Source organism: Molothrus ater, chromosome 1, assembly GCF_012460135.2.
Source record: "Molothrus ater isolate BHLD 08-10-18 breed brown headed cowbird chromosome 1, BPBGC_Mater_1.1, whole genome shotgun sequence".
Lineage (NCBI taxonomy): Eukaryota > Metazoa > Chordata > Aves > Passeriformes > Icteridae > Molothrus > Molothrus ater.
This window is the reverse complement of record NC_050478.2, coordinates 25,120,454-25,143,526: the sequence shown is the minus strand read 5'-3', so window position 1 is coordinate 25,143,526 and position 23,073 is coordinate 25,120,454. Positions and strand designations below refer to the sequence as shown.

Here is a 23,073-nt window from a genome sequence, read left to right as displayed (position 1 = left end):
TTGTATTTTACATCACTGAAACAGTCTTGGAAACAGTTTAACCCAAGTTAACTAATATTCTACTAAAGAATAGTCAGACACAGTCCAGGAATTAGCAAAGGCTAGGAGTCAAGTCAGCTTGGATGTTTCCAATGGACAATTTGGATATGGCCACCCTGCTCAGAAAGGTACAACTCCTTAAGGGTAGGAGCCCCAGCCACGCTGGTGCCAGCTGGCCTCAGCACAAAGAACAGTCCAAGGCACAGCTTGTCTACTCCACAGGCACAGCCAAGGAATATAAACCAGCTAAGCAGTGATGGTTGCAGTCTTATCTCACCCATGCTAAGGGGTGAGAGGACTCTTGAGTAATTTTTCACGTTCAGCACACTACTCCTGGTAGTCTTACAGGACAATTACCAGTGCTTCTAGGAGTACTTTGCAGAAACCAGAAAGAAAACATGTTATGGAATCTTTAGTATAACCACAGTGGATTAAACAGGAGAAATTTACACTACTTTAGCACACAGCACCACACATGTAGTTTCTGCAGGATCCATAAATCAGGTTTATCAAAGAAGCAGAAACTGCACCAAGCACACGTGGCTTCTGAAGCAGCCCAGCATGAAGTCCCAGCTCAGCAATCAGCACTGCAGAGCAAAGGGATTTTCTTTCCTTCTCTTTTTCATCTCCTCAGCTCGGGCACTTGTATTCAAGGAAAAAGAAATAGACAAGGAAAGGAAGAACAAAACCACAACCCTCAGAAAACATAACATAACCCAGCTCTCTGAAGCAGACATGGAGTGTGGTATCTTTTGGGTTGGGTCCTGCCTCATTACCCAGTAATTAGCAGTCCTGCTTCTGCCACAATGTGGATCTGCTCTATGAAGAATGCCTGCAAATTTTGAAGGACCCAACTGTTTCACAGGGTAAGAGCACAGGCAGGCAATGTCAGAAGGAGCAAAAGAAAATCTGCACAGGCATGCACACTGGGAGAGGGGAATTATTACCTAGACAAGGGAGGCACACCAAAGGCAGGCTGCTCAGTGTTACTGTCAGCAGCAGCAGCATTCCCATCGGGGCACTCTGCTGCTGCCTGGCTCCTGAGGCAGATTTCATCTGTCCCCTGCACTGCCTCAGCTCTTGCAAAGACCCGACTCTATAAACTGCCCTTCCTGATGCTGTGCTGGCAAACAAAACTAACAGCGGGCGTGCAAATACTGTTTTAGGAAATGGTGTATTTTTCAGAAAAAATTCATCTCAAGATGGGGTGAGGAATTACGAAGGAATAAATGACATTTCAAGTTGATGTTAATGAACAACCAATTATTTTTACTTTTTACCCTTTAATAGCTCCTTGCATAAGAGCTATATAAACGTGAAAATTTGTATGAAAGATTCCACTTTCAATTTAGTATGACAGAATTTAGGCTATGAACAATTGGGAGTTGAGGCAGAACCCTGCTTTGAATTAAAACTTTCCAAATAAGAAAAAACAAAAAATGGCAATAAATTATTCTTTATTAGAACAGAGAATAGTGAATAGTGAAAAGCCAGAGAGCTGGATATTTGCAATGCTGTTGTTAGAACACATTCTTTAATGATCTAGAAGATTAATTAGACATGGCAAAATTGGCTAACCAATTATTTAAGATGGAAATACTTTGATGCATTTCAGCAGAATTTAAATAAACAAAAGCAGGTAAACTCATTGGCAGGTAAGAATTAAAACAATTAATAACTTTCAGGGTGGTACAAGTCATAATAAACTGAATAGGATTGCACAGGCTCTGTGTGGTTCCCTAAAAAAAATCAAGAACTGACTCAGAAGGCACCATGAGAGCATCCGCTCAGTGCCTAGCAACAGTGTGGGAAGCCAGGAAAATGTTTAGTCACATTCATACAACAGGATACGGAAGGAGGACACAGAATTTAAAATTTGCCTCTCCAGTAAAACACTGAATTTGGTTAAATTCCTTAAAAGAAACCTTTCAGAGGAAAGTAAAAATGCTAAAAGCATACGAGCATATGAAGGACTGGGATTTTTGATGATTCTCTCATGCAAGATCCTTTCTCCTTATCAATCCATTAAGTCTTCAAGAACCATGTCCTCCTTTCCCGGGACCCTGCCTTTCCCAGAGCTGTGTGAGCACAAATCTTTTTATTCAGTAAGTATGATAATAGGATAAAGTTTTCTCTATGAAAGAACAAGATTTTTTTCCCTTGTGAGTATGTTCAAGGAAAAAGAACTAAAATTCCCTGGAGGCATACAGCTCTTTTGAGTGAGCTTTTCCTGGCAGGGACCATAGGGTCTCCCAGAACCCTTTCAGTATGATGAACGGGGGAAGAAAGTGTGGTCACAAAGGCTAAACATCACCCAAGCAGCTTCAAAGAACAGGTCTGATACTCAACCTCACAGTCCATGGGGAGACTGCAAGCAAAACAATACAGGAGAAATTCCATGACAGGATGGGATTTCCACTGTCAAGCTATCTCCTTATCCTATCTTTTATGACTGCAGGCACCACTTGCAAACTTCAAGCTGATGGATTACATCCTAAATGGGGTCAAAAGAAGCACAGAACAATTAGTGGTATTAGTGTGGCACTGCTCTCTGAACCATTAATCTTAGAGCAGGGGCAACAGTCAACAATATTGAAAACAACACACATCTCAAATCCCTCCTGTTTATAATCAAATTCTGAAATCCACTAATATGAGATATTAATGAACTAAACAGTTATGTAAAATTATAAAGAAGACTTGATATTTACATCAATTGAAATAGCATTTATAGTTGTATTTGCCTGATTAGAGTCACGAGGACACTAATTCTCATCCTGAAAAGCAGAAGCTGATTGCCAGCTGGGATTATGAAAGAATTCCATCTCTTTCCTTTGCCTCATAGGCTACCAGACTACATCTGCTGGGTACTGATTATCTTTCTAGAAAACATTATAAGAAAGAATAATTTAATTTATTATCACTGTGGAAGTCAAACTGGTTGAGCCAATGATCTTTCATTATGGTATGATGACCTGCTGGATAATCCAATACTGTTAATGGATAAAATAACAGCAGATGCTTTTTACGTTTTTTCTTCCTTCACCTCCTCTCAGCCTCACCTAGAACAGTTCAAAAGGTAAAAGCCCTGTCTTCATTTGCACAAATTCTTTACTATGTCAGCTATAGACAGTCTGGATACATTTTTTCTGGTAGAAAAATTGCAAAAATCTATTCTAGGTCAACGACTTCCACTGTCAGCATCATTCAAAGTGTTCAGAAGGCTCAAAGGAGAAAAATAAATCACAAAGTATTGGTATTATGCAAGCTCTCTGAAGAGGTATTGACTGCATTTACTGCAAAGAATTAAGAAGTGGCTTTAATGTCATTCTATTCATGAGTGTCCTTTCTTTGCAAGTGATCTCACATACTAAACCCTGCTATAAAAACCAGCATGCACATTGACTAGATTAAGGACAAAATGACTTCAGATACCTAATGCTGAGGGATATAAACGTGAAGTAATGCCAGTGAAAGGCACACAAATCTCTGTGTGTACAGGACACCAGGCAGAAGAAAGGCACAGATTCTGTATGCTATGATCACAAAGATAACTATGCCTATTAAAGCAGTTCTATAAACCCCATCAAGCTGACACTATTGAACAGCAGATTTGCAAGTAAGTTGAACGTGCTTCCTCCTGTGAAGGAAGGATTGTGAAGCTGCCTTGCCTTGGATCAGGTGAGGTGTGCTTGTACACTGCCTACACGCTGGCAGTCAGCTGGGACATCCTCCTCAGGAAAGGCAGGAGGGATTTATAGAGCAGTAACCTCTTCCCCTGCTCCTGCCTCCTGCAGTGACACGGATCATTAATGGCACTGCCATGGGAATGGTGCACTCCAAGGGCAGGAGTACTGCTCCCTGCACTGCTCCCTGCACTGCTCCCTGCACTGCCAGCAGGCAGGAGCTGACAGCTGGGGACAAAAAAGGCATTTTGCCCCAGCAGACCCTCCCATGTCGTCCCTAATGTTCTGGAGCAGTTCAGTTGCAGAGGTTTTCACTATCTGCCAAAGAAGGTGGAGATGAGGGATTCTCCATCCTAGCTCTAACACAGCAGGGAAGAGGATCTGTCAGAAACCAATTCTTCTCACCACAAAACAAGCAGCAGGCAGGGCTCTTTTGTCACATGTTAAAAGAAGAACAGTCAGGAAGTTAAAAATACCTTATTTCCTTTCATATCTAAATTCATCAATATTAGCTCTTACTTTCTTTACAAGCAAATGTTCAAACCTGTATTGAAGCCAAAACGTCGAGCATACTGAAATATCTCTCTCCAAAAAACTGCTTTCTGGAACCATTTTTCATTTTGTGCAACTAAAACCAATGTAGAGCATCAGGCAACAACACCATCCAGGACTGGACCAGAAGATAAGCAGGAGTCTGTGCCACACAAGGCTTGGCTACCTTGTCGAGTCTCACTCCCAGCCTACCACAAACCAGGGAAAACATCATGCATTTCTCAGCTGGCTTGCATAAAGTGGAAAAAAGTCTTTCTGAACATTTTTTTTCCATGAAGTTTAAAATGAAAAGAAAATTGAGGAAGTTGCACCAAATTCTACCCATTTCTTTCCTCTAATTAGAAATACACATTAGTAAAATACTGCCAACCACATGGTATGCTCTTTATGTATACATTATTAATATTTTAGTATTATTTTATATTGTAACACACACAGTATTTTAAATGTATTATTAACTAAATATTATTTTATGCTTTTTTGGGTCTAGTTTTGACACTAACACACTGGGTCACTTTTTCCATGAAAACTCAGTATCTTAATCTTACAAGGAAAAATGAAGAAACTCAAATATCTTTTCGACAAATGAGACCTGTCAGAAGCCAATGATCCCAGTGCACAATACACTTGACAATGTGAACTCAACAATAATGTAGAAATATTTTTTTCAGCTCCCTGTTTTGTGACAAGGGTCTAGATTGCAACCAGTCTCACTGTAATTTATTTCCTGAGAGATGAATGCGGGAGCTCTGTGTGAAAATCACTTTATGATTTTTCCTTCCTCCATTATTTTCCCATGGAAGCAAGTACTCTATTCCATAACTTATGCAGAAATAATTACACAAACTAAGCTGATTTTAAATGTATACAATAGGTATGTTTTATGTGAGTGTTTTCTTTTTTCCTTTTTCCTTTTGAACTAGAACATCAAACACAGAATATACATAACATTTGCTCTGTGTACTGAAACACAGAGAACACATTATTCTCTGTTATAAGAATTTTATGTTTGAAGGTCCCAACTGTGGAAAACCTAATAAAGTATATACTCATTTTCATAGTTTAGTCAGTAGGAACACTCACAGCATGTGTGAGTCTTTGCAGAAATAGTAATGGTGGAACTTCAAATGTAAATGTTACACAAAAATATACTTGCCTATAATTACAGTTTCAAATATTCTCTTTTTTCCTAAATAACCTCTCTCAAATAAAAGATCGATCAACCACCCCCAAAATTCTATGCAGAATCCACATCCCAGCATTATTCCTCAATGTCATGCAGGATCAGCTACAGAATTATAGTGGAAATGTGCATTCCAACATATAGCACCACCATCTGAGGGCGTCTGCATATATTACCACCCATAGTTTAGTCATGGTTCAAAAGAAGTCAGCTCTGAACTCATTAATTAAAGAATTCAGCTGTACTTCCTAGAGAGAACCAAAAGGTGACTTCAGAATGGCTGCTGCTTTTACAATATGTCAAAGATATTTTTGGATTTATTTTGTAGAGTTGAATCTTTACTGAAATTAACAAGCTATTGAAAAACTATGTGACTGCACAGGGTCTTAAATGGCAAACCAGTTCAATTCTAGGGAAACAAAGCTCTTATTAATGACATTTTATAGTTTTTCTCTCACAACCACACAAGTTCTAAAGTGTACTTGCAGTATATGTTACATTTCTGAGTCTGTTCATTAATTTATAGACTTTTACAGGGACACCACCTTTCAATGAACCACAGAATAGGTGCAGAGAGAAACCCACAGGTGATGCTGGGAGCTCAGTTAATTAATACTGGTTACTTTCCTTAATTTGGCAGCTGTTGTCACTACTGCATCCAATACTCTCCTCTCCTCTGTGCTGAGGTGGCATCTGAGGGACCGGAGTGCTGATCTCCTCCTGCTCCAACCCTGGAGCGTGAACATGGTCAGTGTCTCCATGGGTGGAGCAAGGAAGGGATCACTGGCAGCAGCTTCCAGTGAAGCTGACCAAGAACTGACCAACACCCATGACCTGCATCATCCCAACTAATGCAAACAGCTTGAAGCCCATGAACATCTAGATTTGTGATCAAGAGCATAGTCATCATCTGTCTGCAATTCCAGCTTGTCTTGGTGGTAATATTTTAAAAATCTAAGCCAAAACAAAACTGTAATACTGTATTTGATCTCTCTTGGGATCGAAGGAGAGATCAAAGGAGATAAGACACAGAAGCCAAAAGCCTCTGAATCTGCCTGGGCAAACTGAAAGGCCTGCGAAGGAAGCCAAGTAATCTTAAGTATTAATTAAAATTTCTTTTTTCCCTCTAAAATACTCACCGGACTTTCTCTTTGGTGTTTCTAAGAACAGTTGCAGCAAAATTTTGTGTAACACCAACCAGACTGATGCCATCAACTTCCACAATTTGGTCATTCACTTGGATCCTTTCAGGGAAAAAACACAAATGCATAATTAATTGTATGAATTCTTGCAAATTTTCAGCAAAACTTAGCACAGAGAGATCTTTCTAGTTTGACCTTAAACAAAAGCTCAGTCATAAAATAATTGAGGTAAACATGAAAACCACATCATTCCTCGCACACAGAAATCTCATTAAACCAACTTCAAAGTTACCATTACAGTTAATATCATCAATTAATTATCCAGTCTCTTTCCTTGTATAGAAATACAGCAACACAAACTCTTGAATTTGTCATATGAATTAAATTAAATGAGATACTTGAACAGCTCTTATATCATTCTTTCCTAAGCCAATCTTGAAAAACAGCATAAGACATAGTTCTGGCATTTCATGCTAATGGAAAAAAAATGTAGTATTTAACTAAAACAACCTGCTCATCTGTGGAGAAAAGAACTTAAGTATCAGACCCAATTGTGACATACTATCTTAAGATATTTCATAAAACTTGTTCCAAAAAGATGAATTCCCAGTGTAAGCAAGATCTTGCTGCGCACGATCATAAAACCTTGGACTGCTGTAATGAGGACTCTCTTTCTGAAACCAAACACCTATTTACAGCTGATACACTGTTTAATGCAGAAAAAGTTTAGACAGATGAAAGCCATGTTGCTTTTATCTAAAGCAAGCACTGCTACAAAATCCCTACAGCAGGCACTGGACTCCCCTGGATTACGAATCCCTGGAAGATGACTGCTACACTGCTCTTTAGAAATGCACGATCTCTTAATAGTTTCAAAACAAAAACCAAACAAACACATCCAGAACTAGTCAAAGGGAGCAATTTTCAAGTAGTCACATGGATTCTATTGATCCAAATAACAGAGTTTACAAAGCAACCAAGAAACAGCTATGAAAAAATTTTATTTAAATTATATGAAAATACCTAAATTAATGTATTTAACATCTTAGGATATATTAGTAATAAGATTTATTTTCAAAAAACAGAGGCTTCAACAGAATGTTGAAGCATTTGTACTTGGAGCACTAATTTCTCTGTCAAGTCTGAGGAAATGCTTTGCAGTTTTATATGTGTTCAAGCAGCATCTTTGTTCTTTGGATTCCAGTGATGAGTAAGAAATACAGTATTTATTCTTTGGCAGCCTCACACTACAGAATGTCACAGTGTTCCAGGCAGGATCTCCCTTGAAAAAGGCAGCCTATAAACTCCTATTTTGAAAACCATATTTGGCATTTTAAGCTCAGAATTTTATTTCAATTTGCACTGAAACATTTGAGAAATACAGCACTCACATCAATATTTATCTAATTTTGGCTCTTTTTTTTTAACTTTCAACCTTCAACTTATTTTTATGGCCACTGTTCTCCAAAACTCCTTTACACATATATTTTAATTATATAGGAGCATATATGCATATCAACATACAAGGAATGGACTTCCTGTGAGAGCCCATTCCGACAGGAGCTCCAGGCCCCTTGTGTCAAATCTAATTTCAAACACGAATGAAAAATTAGGCTCAGATTGCCAAAGTCTGAATTACAGAAATTGTATTGCTTTTAGCATTAATAACATTGGTAATTCTTTAGGCAATTATTTTCTAATGTTCATGACTTTAAACTCTGCCTGCAGATAACAATGAAGTAGCAACTACAGAAGCATACCAACTAAAATTGAAAAAATTATTTGCACAATTGCTCTGTATGATGAACTGAAAAATTTAATTTGTGCAGAGACATCCTCTAGAGTTCAAGTTAAAAACTATGCAATGATTCAAAACTGTTGCTCCCAATGCTATCAAAATACTTCATAAAGTGAATGACACATTAATCACCACAATAATCTGAAAGAAACAGCTATTGATTGATTGATCCAGGAAAAGATTTTATTTTTCATACTCTAATTCTTAGTCTAATTTTTCATATTCAGTGTAATGACTGATTTCCTATCTTTCACACTACTAATAACCTTTCCTAATACTTATCAACATGCTTGCCTTTGGATTTATCTTGAACCACCCTCCTTGGGCAGATACTGGCACACAAAACCTTTAAATATGACAGCTAAATGCTACCTGTTTGTCTACAGCAGCATGAATCAAGCCAGTGGTGTTAAATCACTGAGAGACCCCTTTGCACAGATTTTGTATTAGCCAGAGGAGACAAATACTTTATATCATAATTTGATAGGTCTTTCAATAAAAAATAGAACAACTATCCTACAGATACTGTAACATTTTAAATTGTAGCTTCAGAAGAACCTGGCTGAAGATTGCTATACGATTATTCAGAATATCTGATGCAACTACTGAAGTAGTTTTATTTTCTGGTGGGAGACTCTGTTTTGCTATCAGTGTTAATGATTAAGTAGGCTTTTCATAAAGATGAAGTTAACAGGACCCTTTGCAGTTGATGCACTTTATTATACAGAACGGTCTGGTCCTGACTGAGAGGATTATATATCCCTTTCCCAAGTGAATGATCAGTCAGGTTCTCAAAGAGAAAATCAGAGTCCTATTTCTCAGCTGACTGAACATTCTGCCAGTTGAAAACCAACACAAATATTAGAATGGTCAAAGAACGATATTATTTTTTCTCAGCTGACAAGTTCCTTTCAGATGCCATCTAGGGAAATGAAAGAACAGACTTGTGATGGAACATTAACTTCTGCAGCCCACTCAAACATGTGAATAATGAGATGAAAAGAAATTACAGATCATGATAGAGCAGCAGTGAGTGACTGATTTTCAACCAGAGAATTTTACAAAGAATACCAGTCGTGAGCTTAATGCCTTCTAGCTGAGGTCAAGCATACCCTTCAGAAAAACATCCACTTAAATTTAAAGTAATGGATAAAGTCATGACATCTTGAGGTGTCCGCTTCATTTCCTTCATAATTTTTAAGCCTATGATAAATCAGTACTTGGCCTTCCACGTGATATCTTATTGCCAAGATCTGTAAAGACCCCTCCAAGCCCAATCTAGAAGACAACATAGTTCAGTAGTTTCCAAGCAACATTACTAAACTTTGCAACCCCCTGCCTCCTAGAGTCTTTTGATTAAATTTTTGTGGGGTTTCCACAGCAGAACAATTTTTTGCCTGGCTGAAAAGTTAGAGGTGTTCAACAAGGAACATGTTACTGCAATGTATTTTTTAGAAGACATTATCAACATCTTAAGAGTTTATTCCCACTCTTATTTATAAACAATATTTTCATATTGTTTATGACTAATATAACAACACATTAATGGTTAAAATCAGAAAAGGAGAATGCAGATAAGTTGATTTAATTGCTTACATATCAGAGAAGTAATATTTTACTGGCATGAAAATGTACAAAGTTAAGCACTGTGACAAAATGAAAAATTGTATGGGTTGGAAGATTTTTAAGAATCCTTTTCATTATTAAATTATTACATAGTAAAGTTTTTCCTGTCTCCTAATGAGAAGAGGTTGACTTGGTTTTGGCAGATATTTTATAATACACAGATTGGCAGGTGTTGTAGAATACACAGATAACCGTGCCCCATATGATATGAATAATTTTATGTTGAAAAGGAGTTCTTTAGCTTGCACATACCAAATAAGCAATTCTAGAAGCAAGCAGGTTTTATATTAGCACATAGGACTACACACACCTTTTCACTTCTTTAGGGGGCGAGGTTTATGGTACAGCTTCCTATTCCAATTTAATTAATGTACTTTCAGTGCTATAGGTGTGAAAACTGAACTCCAGAATAGAAGACTATCCAAAATAAGAAATATGAAGTAAGAGTCTGTGTTAGTAAAGTTGAAAGGAGTGTATTTAGTAAAACTTTAAACATTCAGATACACTAATTATTTCATAATCACAGAATAATCAAGGTTGGAAAAGATCTTCCAAGACCATCCAGTTCAGCCATCAAGTAAGCAGCTCAATCACTCCTAAACCACATCCCAAGTGCCACATCCAGATGCCTCTTCAACACTTCCAGAGACAGTGACTCCACCACCTTTCTGGGCAACTTATTCCAATGCCTTTTTCATTGAAAAAAGGCTCTAATATTTAATATGAACTCACCTGACACAACTTAAAGCCATTTCCTCTCACCCTTTCACTTGAGACATGTCAGAAGATACCGATCCCCACCTGGTTACAGCTTCCTTTCCAGTGGTTGTGGAGAGTGATAAGGTCATCCCCAAGCCTCCTTTTCTCCAGGTTAAACACCCCCAGCTCCCTTTCATAAGACTTGTGCTCCCGACCCTTCACCAGCTTTGTTCCCCGTCTCTGGTCACACTCCAGCACCTCAGTGTCCTTCTTGCAGCAAAAGGCCCAGAGCTGGACACAGCACCCAAGGTGGCCTCACCAGTGCCAAGTACAGGGGCACAGTCACTCTCTGGGTGCTGCTGGATACACTGCTGCTTGTCCAGGCCAGGATGCCTTTGGCTTTCCTGCCACATACTGGGCACATACTGGCTGATATCCAGCTCCCTGTCAACCAGCACCCCAAGTCCTTTTCTGCTGAGCAGCCCTCAAGCTGCTCCTCCCCCAGGCCTGCAGCCCTGCCTGGGGCTGCTGTGACCCCAGTGCAGGACCTGGACCTTTGCCTTGGTGAACCTCATGCAGCTGTCCTCAGCCCATAGATCCAGCCTATCAAGAACTCTTTGCAAGGAGATCATATGCAGAAAGACCAAATTATCCAATGTTGAACTGAATTATTTTTTTAGTATTGCCTATCTAAAACTGGCTTGAAGCCAATAGAATAGGTGGGAGCTCAACACCTTAAGAATCAAAACTACTTTCAAAAGTGACACAGAGTTTGGAATCAGCAGCCTTACGCTAAAGCATCTGGGTTCTCAGTAGTCACAAACACTTATCTTTGGCTACTTTGTTCTTCTTTGAAAGTTTAAACAATTTAGTATCTTCTCATAACCACATCAGTTACTTGGACCTTACCAATGAAGTTGACGAACTTTACAGCTTGGATTACTATGACATATGTTAAGCAAACAACTATTCCCAATGAAAATCATAACTTATAGTAACTCTTGCTGATAAAATTTCCAAACACAAATTCTCGTTTACCTGCCATCTCTTTCTGCTGTCCCACCCTCTGTTACTGTTTTGACAAATATTCCCAGTTTTTCAAGGCCTGCATCAGCTCCAACTCCCATTCCAATAATGCTTATGCCAAGTCCATCTTCATCTGTGAAAGAGGCAAGAAAAAGCAGAAAATTCTTACATTTATCTGTACATTATTTGGTAGGTAAGCATTCATGCTTTGGTTCCTCCTGGCTTTCTGTGTCAATAACGCTAATATTACTTTGATTCCTTTTAAGAAAACTATTTGACTACCATTTTAATTACACACAAAAAGTATCATCTGCAGCCTTATGAGGAGCTTAGAACAACAGACAAGATTTTTACTCCTCCAGTGAAGATATTTTTACTCCTCCAGTGAACATATTACATCAAACACTGTGTAAAATCATGTTAATGGAGTATCACTAAACAATTCTCTTAAGAAGATAAAAACTGCCTGTCTCTGAGCTGCTTCTTTAATTCCTCACTGAACAATTCCTGAAATCCAAAAAGCCACAGTGAACACAACCAACTCGTGGAAATTCAAGATAGACTCTGTAGGCATGTGTAGACTTCCTCAAACTTGTAGGTTAGTGTCACAGGAAGTGGAGATGACACACAGACATGATACCTTTTTCTAGCTCGACTGGGAAGAGCTCCAACTTTTCCACACGCTTCTCAAGTTCATATTCAGCCGATGCAGCCACTGGATCAACTTCATCATTTCTCCTGTCATAGTCTTCATTAGAGTACGTATTGAAAACCTGTGGAAACAGATCAAAAATCATTCAGCTACCCACTCCAAAAAAGATTTCCAAATTATTAAATTAACTACTAGTTTTGTCTTGTGATATTACAAAGTTTGAAAAGGCTTTTAAAAGACAAATTTCTCCTGCTCATTCAAACTTCAGGTTTTCTAATTTGTGCTTTTTTATTCAATGAAGCACAAGTACAGTTATAAAAGTCAAATGAGTGTAAGTTTCTATTGCTTTTGATTATAAATTCAAAAGGTGATCCTAATGTCTATGTTGGTCTATGCATATAAATAATTAAAACAATTAATTTAACTCATTAAAATATTAATCAACTATTAATAAACATCAGCAGAGTCAAATACATTGAAATTATAATCTGTATAGTGTTTCTGTATTAGTCTTTAGGCCTTATGAAGTTTCAGTTCACATTCATCCAAACAAAGCTTGACCTGAAGATTACTAATCTACATTTACATCACCTATGAATATCATGGGGATTATGTTCCATATTATGTATTAACATTTTTAGAACAGCAATATACACAGCCGTTGGATTTTTTTAAGCTAACCAGGTATAAAGGTTTATTTCATCTCTAAAGCAGTAATTTAACAGTGACTGAATTAACCTGATTATATTATTTATACTACCTACTATCATACTTTCAACATGGCCTTCAACCAGTGATTATTCAGACTGTCAGAAACATTAGTTAGGAAAAGCATATTTTCATATTTTAGAGACCGGAGTTTGCCAGCCTAATTCATTTAACTGTCTGCACTTGGCAGTAAGGAAAGAATATGTATTACTAGTGGTAATAATTATACTGAGCTTGAGTCCCATGGATATATCATATTCATCACTTCAAATAAAGGAAAACAACTTCCCACATTTCCTCTTCCTCTTTTACAGACAACCTACAGAAGACATCATTGCGTGGCCACGTTTTACTTTATCACTGCACCCTGCTACGTAGCTACACAAACATTCCAAAGTTCTCCAGAAGCCTGCTCTTTTACAGCCCTTCTTGGAGGCTCTCTCACGGTGTCCCTGGATGGAGCACACATGCCAGCTGGCTGCCCAGTGCAGTGACAGGAGCTGGGTCATTGCCACATGAGGTTTCACCTTCCTGAAGAGCTGTTAGTACACATTCATTTCTTTTAAATAGTAAATATATTAAAGTGGAAATATAAAAATACTTTTAAATACTACTGGAAGTCTATTAACTATGTTATGGCTACCACAAAACTACCAAAAAGCCCTCTCAGTTTTACATGAAGTAGTGGTTGAAACAGAAAAGACAGCAGTGACTCAATGTTAATTTTAATACCTACTGATGTAGGTATTTCACATTGATGTGAAACATTTAAATTTTCTCTTCCAAGAAGACTGAGAGGATAAACATTTAACAAGAATTCACAAACCTATCTCACATGGATTTTTAGTCATTATGATGCAAAAAGAAGGCTGCTTTAATGAAATTATGGTCCTAGAAATCCTTCATAAATACATGCAAAGCATAAGTAAAATAAGACGCATCATGCTGTCCAGTGCTGCTGAATGTTTTATGCTGCTTTAGTATCTCTAAGAGTGGAGAAAAGACACGGATTGAGAAACAAGTAATGCAATTCAAGGCCACCATTTCTAGCCTGACTAAAAACATTAAAAAAACAGCTGGAAGGGTCCACTCAACAGCAATGAAAAAGTGGTACAACTTCCCTGGCAGCTTCCCTTCTCTGTGATTTGGTGTCAAAGGCAGCAGTTGTTACCCACTAAGGGTTCCATGATGAAGCCCAACCTCATTCATGCTGAAATCAGCGAAAATAAGGATCAATCAATAAAGTGATACTTAATTAAAACAATACTGAGCTGAGGTTTGACCATAAACCTTTAAGTTTGAAATGCAGCAGACATGCAAGCAAGTACAGGTTAAAAGCAACAGCTGCGAATTTAGCTTGAATCATGTCATTTATTAACATGATGAGAGAGACCCATGCCTCAAATGTGAACAGAGATTAATTGCATGAAGGTAAAGGAGATAAAGGTACTGCTAGCTGGAGACAAAGAACAACTGAGAGAGAGGTATAGGGGAAAATTATGTCGCAAAATGAGTATATTTACTTCTGGATTTCTTTTCATCATGTTAACTGGCACAATTCTTTTCCTTGTGTTCAATGACTGGCATGAGAATATTGTGGAAGCAGTTTTAGATTTGTTGTAAAATGACTGGATACTCTTCAGGATAATTTTCTTTGAAAGCATCAAATCATATATGATTTTTCTTGAATCAGATTAGACAGAAGATATGGCTTTTTGGATTGTGCCCACTGTTTTGAAGTATTTTAATAATACTACTAAAAGGAAACTAAATATACTGTTGGTCATTGAAAGTTATCATAGGTCTCCAAATACATCACACTACTCTTATCTAGTACCTCACCTAAGCATTCACTCTGAGATTGTAGATCCCTGATTGCACAAAGCTCTGTGTTTCCTACCTGGCACTAACTCGCTGTCTTTTGTACTCTGGTCATATAACTTTGCCCACTGCCTTCAACAAGGCAGTGTCTTCCCCTGAAGAGGGGAAGAAGAAGAAGGATATTCTTGTATGTCATTTATCTCATCTTGTGCAATCACATTTCATGGCTGACTGATTCTATTAAATGAATCTCTGGGTGTTAAATTGAAGTTAAGAAAATTTATGCTTGGAAATTTTCTTTCTTTGTGAAACAGTCTATCCACCAGAGTAATGAACTGCTTGCTCAGTACAGTCATGAGAACTGTCACTCAAGATTTTACAGCGCTAAAAATAAGATAAACATTTATAACTTCTTTCTCACAGTATGGTTAACTTGATTTAAGTAGAACTATTTCACCACGTCTGCTGCTGAAGTGTTTTCCAGAGTGTGTGTGGGATTTCAGACTCATGGGAATTCTCCCATTCGCTGTCATTGGACAGATTTGGTTTTACTGCCACTCTGGCCAAGTAGCCAGTACAGTAAAGTCACAACTACAGAACATGCTGGGTTGGAAAGGACCCACAAGGATCATAGAGTCAACTCTGGGTCCTGTATAGGATCATCCCCAAGAGCCATATCACAAACCATTCCTTATAAAGCAAGCTCTTTTTCTAGTATATCCAATATAGTATCTTACTCTATGATTTTACCACTACAAGTATTTAGGGGGAAAAAAAAAAGTTTTCATAGAATTCACTTGTAACATTTTCTAGGATTTAAAACAGCACTTGTGGAAAACAAAAAGCTGACAGTGGTGACACACTGAAAGAAGCCCTGAAGAGCTGCTGTTAATAGAACATACTTCTGTGTTCTCTAAAGTGACAGAAAAAGGGGTCATCAGTGATTCATCCAGCACCAATATAGTAACAAACTGTAATATGAAAGAAGTAGGTATAATTGTTAGGCACCCTGGGTGATATCCCCAGGGAAATCATACATACACACACAGATCATTTGCTTCTCTTTGGCAGAGCACAAGCTAGAGAAGACATGCCACTAACTATAAAAATTCGTTGGTGACTAATTCAGAAAAAAACCCTACATTTTTGTTTTAGTACTTCATCTTCAGGAGTAAGATCAGAAGGATAAAAATTGATTATTCTTGAAAAAAGGCAAAGTTGCCTAAGTTTGGGGTGCTTTCCCATAGCTCTTACCTACCAATAATTTACAGAATTTAGCTAACAGTAACCAGTAGGTAGTGACAAGGGGTTTTTAAAGTTTTTTTAAGCAAGTCAGAATGGAGATAACTCTAAAGAATGGGCCAAGCAGCTTGGTGCTACATAAACCACTATTAGTGTTGCATACTATAAACTGTGCAACATAAAAATTGTCATATCTGACGTAAGGCTGAGAGAGTTGGGTTGTTCAGCCTGGAAAAGAGAAGGCTTTGGGGTGACACAACTGTGGCCTCCAACACCTGAAGGGGAACCTACAAAAAAGATGGAAAGAGCCTATCTACAAGAGCATGTAGTGACAGGACAAGGGGGAAGAGATTCAAATTGCAAGGGAATGGATTTAGATTACCTGTAATGAAGCACTGAGAATAACCCCTCTGGCTGTGCTGAAAAAGCTAAATGAGGAAATCACAATTTGACCATTACCTTCTGCTTTAAAATCTTTCTACAGCATAGCTGTAGGGAGGAGAGGAAGCTCTGGCAATGTCTGAAATTGGTGACTATTTTTTTTAAAAGTTTTTTCTCTGCAAAGTGTTTGCTTTGTCACAGTGAAAGGCAGTGAGTCAGTGAGGAGGCTTCCTGCAGCTCTCCTGGCTTCATGCTCCCCTATAGCCTGTGTGGGCATCGCCAACACTTCAGCAAGGAAGGAGACAAATCCTCCCAAGAAGCAATTGCAGGAATAAGACACAGATGGGAATTAGACATCAGCAATATTGAAAGAAACTGCATGTCTAACATCAAAGCCATGCCTGGGGTTTCCCTCAGAAAGCTCTGTACGAGAAAGATCTGTTTTCAGTGTCCTGAAACTCTGGCAGAGACCTGCACAGCAGATTTATGTTTCTAAAATCCTAAAAGTATCCTGGGCCCCAGACTTCTCCATTCCAGAGAGACCTCTTCACACATGACAAGTCAGGAGCAGCTACTGTGACACACAGACAAACTTCAACTTTTTGGGGTAAACTGGAAAATATTCTCTCTGTATACTCTTGTTTTAGACAACTGGAACAAGTTATCAAGTCTTCTACCTGTTGGAACATCATGAAGACCATTTGTAGTAGAAAACCACAGTGTCAATGTCCTGCAGCAGTGCTAACACATCTCAGTTTGGATCCATACACCTCTGTGCACTAGAGCATGTCCTCCTAAATCCAAACCATGCCTCAGTGGCATTTCCTGGGGGGACACAAGCATTAAAATGCATGGGCTAACCATACAAATTCATTAGTCCTGTGACATGAAGATGCATTTACTTCATGGTATAAGTAGTTAAAGAACCAGCCAGACTCTGTTAGGCTTCTTTCACTGAAACCAGTATTTTAAATTTTATACACTGCAATTTTGGGCCAAAACACGGAACCAAAATTGCCTATGGGTTACTGCACATGCATCATTTCCCCTGCTCCTGCTACTTGGCTCACTTTTGGTGCCAATTTTTTAAAAGACTAGTTTCCATTAAGTAGTTTCCTAGAATCAGTGAAAATTATTGTTTATATCCCCTTATTATTTATTCAGTGCATGCTTTTTTATTGCTGATGTACTAGTTTTATTACAATTTACATTGCTACTTGTCTACATAGCAGAAAAATACAAAATCATTGCAGCTGTAAATGAGATGTGTGCCTCATGTAAAAACTTCATGCTGTTACTCTTAGTTAAAACAGGTCAGAGTAATTAGCAAGTACAAGTAAGCCCTGTTACTGAAGAGTAAAGCCTCAGCTCACATGGAACATGTACCTCTATTAGGGCTGCTGTGTGTTTGTTTTAGTAAGTGAGTAAAACAGCAAGGTGCACTGAAACCTGGAGCTGACAAAGATATCCAGACAGCCTTATCTGAACATTTCTGCTTTTGTTTGTTTGTTTGGTTTGGTTTTGGTGGCTTTGTGGTTTTTTGTATTGTTGTGGGTTTTTTGTTTGTTTTGAGGGTTTTTTTGGTTTTGTTTTGTTTGGGTTTTTTTAACACAGTGACGAGTCACAATTCCATGTGGATTTTTCTTTCTCACTTTTTTTTTGGTCATAACCACTAATACAAATGGGAAATTGAAATACTATCCTGTTTTATATTAATGGTACAGGCTAAATAATTTTCAGTCGATTCTCTTTGATGAGCTCTGCAGACCTGGGTCTAAATCTTCTCTGATAGTGCATTGGTTTTTCTAATGCAGCAGCTTGGATGCAACAGTGTAATGGGAGGTATAAATGACTAGTGAGGTGGCTTCCCTGAGTCTTACTGATCATACAAAAATCCCAAGGACACTTTTTAAGTGTTGTGTACTTCACAGGTACACTTCATATGTAATTCATCCCTTTGCCTAATCTTGCCTTTTTTAAAACTCTACTTTGCACTACTGTAACTTACCGACAAAAATGTACTTTGCAACTGCTGCTGTCTATTTTTGGTCAGTTATTGACTACTTAGATATAGAGAATAAAAGATCTTTGTGTTTTTCACTACAGCAGTTTGATAATTTCAGGGAAAAGAGCTCAGAGACAATCTTGCATTCCCATTAAGCTCAGAGTTCCTCCAAAGGTCCCTCCTGGCAGACCTCACAGATCCTTGAGAGATTAGAGATATATATGTGGGTATAGCAATTTAACACCTTCATATTTACCACACTGTGGTACTGACCTACAAATCTGAATGTCTTTAGCTGAATTTTCCTGCTTCAGGGATAAGTAAAAACACTTGCCTACACCTTGAGAGTGTCTCCATTCAGCAGAACAAAGAAGTAGTTGCAACAAGAGCACTCAAACAGCCATGTTATACAAAAAAAAAAAAAAAAAAAAGAACAAGAGTATTTAAGAACATGAATTTCCAATGTATCTCCAACAGCAAATATATTTTATCACTCTTGGCAGTTCCCTCTATTGCCAAGGTAACAAACTAGCAAGCTCAATAATTCATTGTATCTTTGAACATGGAAATAAGCACATAACGGAGGCTGTTTGAAGGGAGCAGAGTTTGACATATTAATTAAAACACAGTACGGGCTCAAATCTCGGCTCTGGTGTCCAAACAACTCTAAACAGATAGGAGAGCACAAAGCAAAGTTCCAGATTCTGTCCCTAGACATTTATTCCTGAATCTGCTGCAGTGTTTCTTCCAGATCCTTGCACTGCTGCCATTCTACATCCTAAGTGATGGTGCTATTTTTCTTCTGCCTTTAAGTGTGACACATGGGGTAGCCAAGAGTAAATGCTGCTTCTGGTACCAATTAGTACAGACTGCCATAGAGTAGCAAAGTCACCATGAATCAACAAATCAGTGTTTCTTCTCCCAGCAATCTCACTCTCCCTCAGCCTACAAGTCAAGAGGTCTAAATGCAGAGTAAAAATGCCACAAATGTTCTCAGAGGCAAACATGTGAAACAAAATATTGACTATGCATAAAACATTCTATTTAAAATAAATCTTAGCAGGGGCAAATTGAGTAACCTGCATATTCACTAAAAATGACTCCATCAAAAAAATTTCATAATTTTATTCCCTTACAGATGCTACATATGCTAAGAAAATATTTCAAAGAAAAACAAGGACACAAAAAAGTAATTACAGGCATTAATTCAGAACACTTGCTGTGTAAACTATAAAGAGATAATTCATCCAACCTAAGTTTTATTATGAAACTATAATATTTTATAAATGGAACAAAAATTAATACAATTCTTTATAAACACATATATAGAAAATCTTTTAAATGTGCTATAAATAGTACACATTCTTATCTCTTTACTTAAAGCAGAGAAGAAAGCAGAGGTGGAAGAAAAGAGCTAGCTGGAAACAGACTGCCTTGGTGTCTGATTTTCTCAATATTACATCATCAATACAAATCCTATTGGGCTTTTTAAGGGTGCAAAAATGCAACTTTCCCAAAGGTTTATGACTTTTCATATACCTTGTTTAATTTCTAGCAGCTATGGCATTTGGCACCAATTGCCCACCTTTCCAATACTCCTTGCAGACACAGCAAAGGCTGAGGAAGAGGGAGAAGGATCTCCAGTGACAGAAACCAGAAGACTTTACAGCCTTGCCTCAGACCAAGGGATAAAAAGCAAACATACTTCCACACCAGACCGTAGCAGCAGCCCTCATAAATCTCTGAAGTTGTCCCACCATCACTTTTCACAATAACTAAGTTCTAAAAATCTCAAAAGAGGTTTGGATTTTTTTTTTTAATGAGAAGCTCTTAATGAATTCTTTTTTTTTTAAAGAGAAGTTCCTAATGAATTCTTTAACTGAGATGAGATTACTAAAAATAATGCTTAGAATCTTAAGATGAGTGGGGGAAATTCTATTATATTCTACTAAGAAAAACTCAGGAGATACAATAAACTTTTATTTAAACATACTATTAATTATACAAGTACACGGCTCATGAGCTAAAAAACAGCCAAGTAAGACATTCAATATTAGACAGCCCTTCAAACAGTCTCCTGTACAGGGTAAACATATTTCCACAATTTCAGATGGCACATGTTACAGATGTTACAGAGGGTATCTATTTCGTTTCTAGTACAAGCAGATATTCTTCTACAGTAACAAAAACGCTCATGATTCTCTGGAATCAAAAGCCTTTAGTAGCCTATTGCTGCATTCACATTAACATCACCATGCAGTGATGTAAAAGAGACCCATTAGTGGGGTGTTGCATTAATTTGGTAGGAGTGTTGCAGCCCTACAGCCTGTTAATGCCATTGCTTGTGTATAAAAATGGACAAACAGGCAGAGTGTAAGAGGATTAACAGAAAGCTTCTGTAATACAGCAAAAGGTTTCAATGCTAGACCACTACTCAATTACTTTATCTTTAGACTTAACAATTCCTTAGTTGCACCTGCAGGCAGAATTCATTTTGCCTTGACTGCATTTTTGCTAATGATAGTTTCACATTCACACTGTTTAGTACAATGAATTGCATTCTAGTAAGATGTAAAAAAACTGCCTAGAGTAAGCAAAAGAATGTTTATCCATTAAGCATCTGTACCTAGTGTATTACATTACAGTTAATCACACCACTGCTTCAAAAATGAGACAGTCTGTATTTCCAGAGGAATTCAGCCTTCCTAATGCTTCCTAATATGGTAGGTGGGGTAACAGACTCTTACACAAGCCAACAACAGGCGTTCCCAGGTCTGACAACATAACTGTTTCAAACATACCAACTCTAAGTGCAATTTAAAATATGGTATTACTGCAGCAAGAAACAGAAGGTTACAAATGTGCACATGAAGTGTATCCAAATGAATAGACAAAGAGAACGAGGGATCATGGGGATAAGCCGGTATTAATGAATAATGCTAGCTTGGGATGAGACTACAGTAATAATGCCACAAAGTGGGGATTCAAGATAAACACTCTTAAAGTGACTCAATTCAACATTATTTTTGGACATTTTTCAACTTCAACATTTGCTATGACATCAGGCACAAATATATTACCCCCTTGAAAACAATAGCAAAATTAACTTCATCAACCCCAAGGGTAGTCTCTATTCCAGCTGGTTTTCACTCTACCCTGTGTATTCTGGAAAAATTAAATGAGCAGAGAAACTACAATGAGTTTTTCTCACCTGAAGACTTTACACAATTCTACTCTCCGTGCCCAAATTTACTGCATAAATTCAAATTTATTACAGACATTATCTATACACAAATCTGTGATGGATTTGAAGTTTTGGAGAACCAAATGGAAAATGTAGCACCCACTGCTGTGGGAAATTGGGAGGATGCAATTACACATATGCATTTTGGGACTGGGGTTTTGTTTTAAAGAGTTTCGGACTATTTTTTCCCCACAGGAACACCTTGCTTTACTGTTCTGGTATTGACCAAACATCTCCCTGTGCACTCCCATAATAGTCCCTGCACGCTGCCTTTGGGCAGAGTGGCAGGTCGGGCACCATGTCCTTAGACCTCAGCTATTGGATACAAGGACAGACATGGCATTAAATGTGAGCTCAGTGCTGTTCCTGACACATGCCAGCAGCAGAGATGGCTGTGGAAGCTGGCAAACTCATGGACTTCCAGAACTTACTTAAGCCCCCTGAGCTTTCTGTTTTCCAGATGCAACTTCTTGACCTGCTTCAGACAGAAAAGTAAAGCTTGAGCCAAACATTTCACCTTTGTGAGGAAAGCTAAAATATGGGGCTTGGCTTTCTGTCCAGCTTTCTGCCCTCCAAGCAGAGGAGGGAAAGTGCTGTTTAACCTGTGCAGTGACACAGAACTATAAAAGCTACAGAAGAACCTCTCTGTATGTTGTGTTGATGCAGGGAAGAGAGCAGGGGCATCTCTGAGCTCAGTTACTCCAGCAGCTGAAGAGTGCAGCACACAGCTGGTATCACTGTCACTCACAGTAACTGTATTTTGGCTACAAACAGCTGCACATTTCTTTTAGAAGTAAAACAGGCACCATTTAGCAGAAGCTGGACATACTCCAGATAGCAGATTAAAATGGGTGTAATCTGTGTATGACAGGCTATAAAGCCAATACAGTAAGCCTTTCAGTTATCTTACCATGATTTTAACGGGCACCCCATTGTAGTGAAATGAATGAAGAAAACATACCAAATATCCCTATAAAATAATGACCTTTAAATATTTTTCAGTCAGCTAGTGTTCATCATCTAAGGAAACTGGCAAGGACGTGACTCTTGCCTAAAATAAGAGCTGTGAATGAATAACTAGAGGAAGACAGCAAATTAATCTTACAAAACCTTGCTACAATATATTTACACATACCACCTTACCTATTCCTATGAATCCCTAAGTTAAAAAGAAAAAAATTTACACACCCAAGCTTTTTTAGAAGCCTATCTTCTAAAATAATATTTTGTAATTATGGTTTCAAGAATACCCATCAATAGTGAAAGGCC

The 23,073-nt window shown here is 38.0% G+C and overlaps 1 protein-coding gene across 1 annotated transcript in view; it reads right to left on the bottom strand.

Annotated features, from left to right (window-relative positions):
- Positions 1 to 23,073, bottom strand: part of PPP1R9A (protein phosphatase 1 regulatory subunit 9A) — a 132,420-nt gene that overhangs the window by 51,903 nt on the left and 57,444 nt on the right. Inside the window, 3 exon segments of the mRNA XM_036403693.2 lie at positions 6,600 to 6,704; positions 11,764 to 11,884; positions 12,392 to 12,524. Of these exon segments, the coding sequence (XP_036259586.1) occupies positions 6,600 to 6,704; positions 11,764 to 11,884; positions 12,392 to 12,524 (359 nt within the window).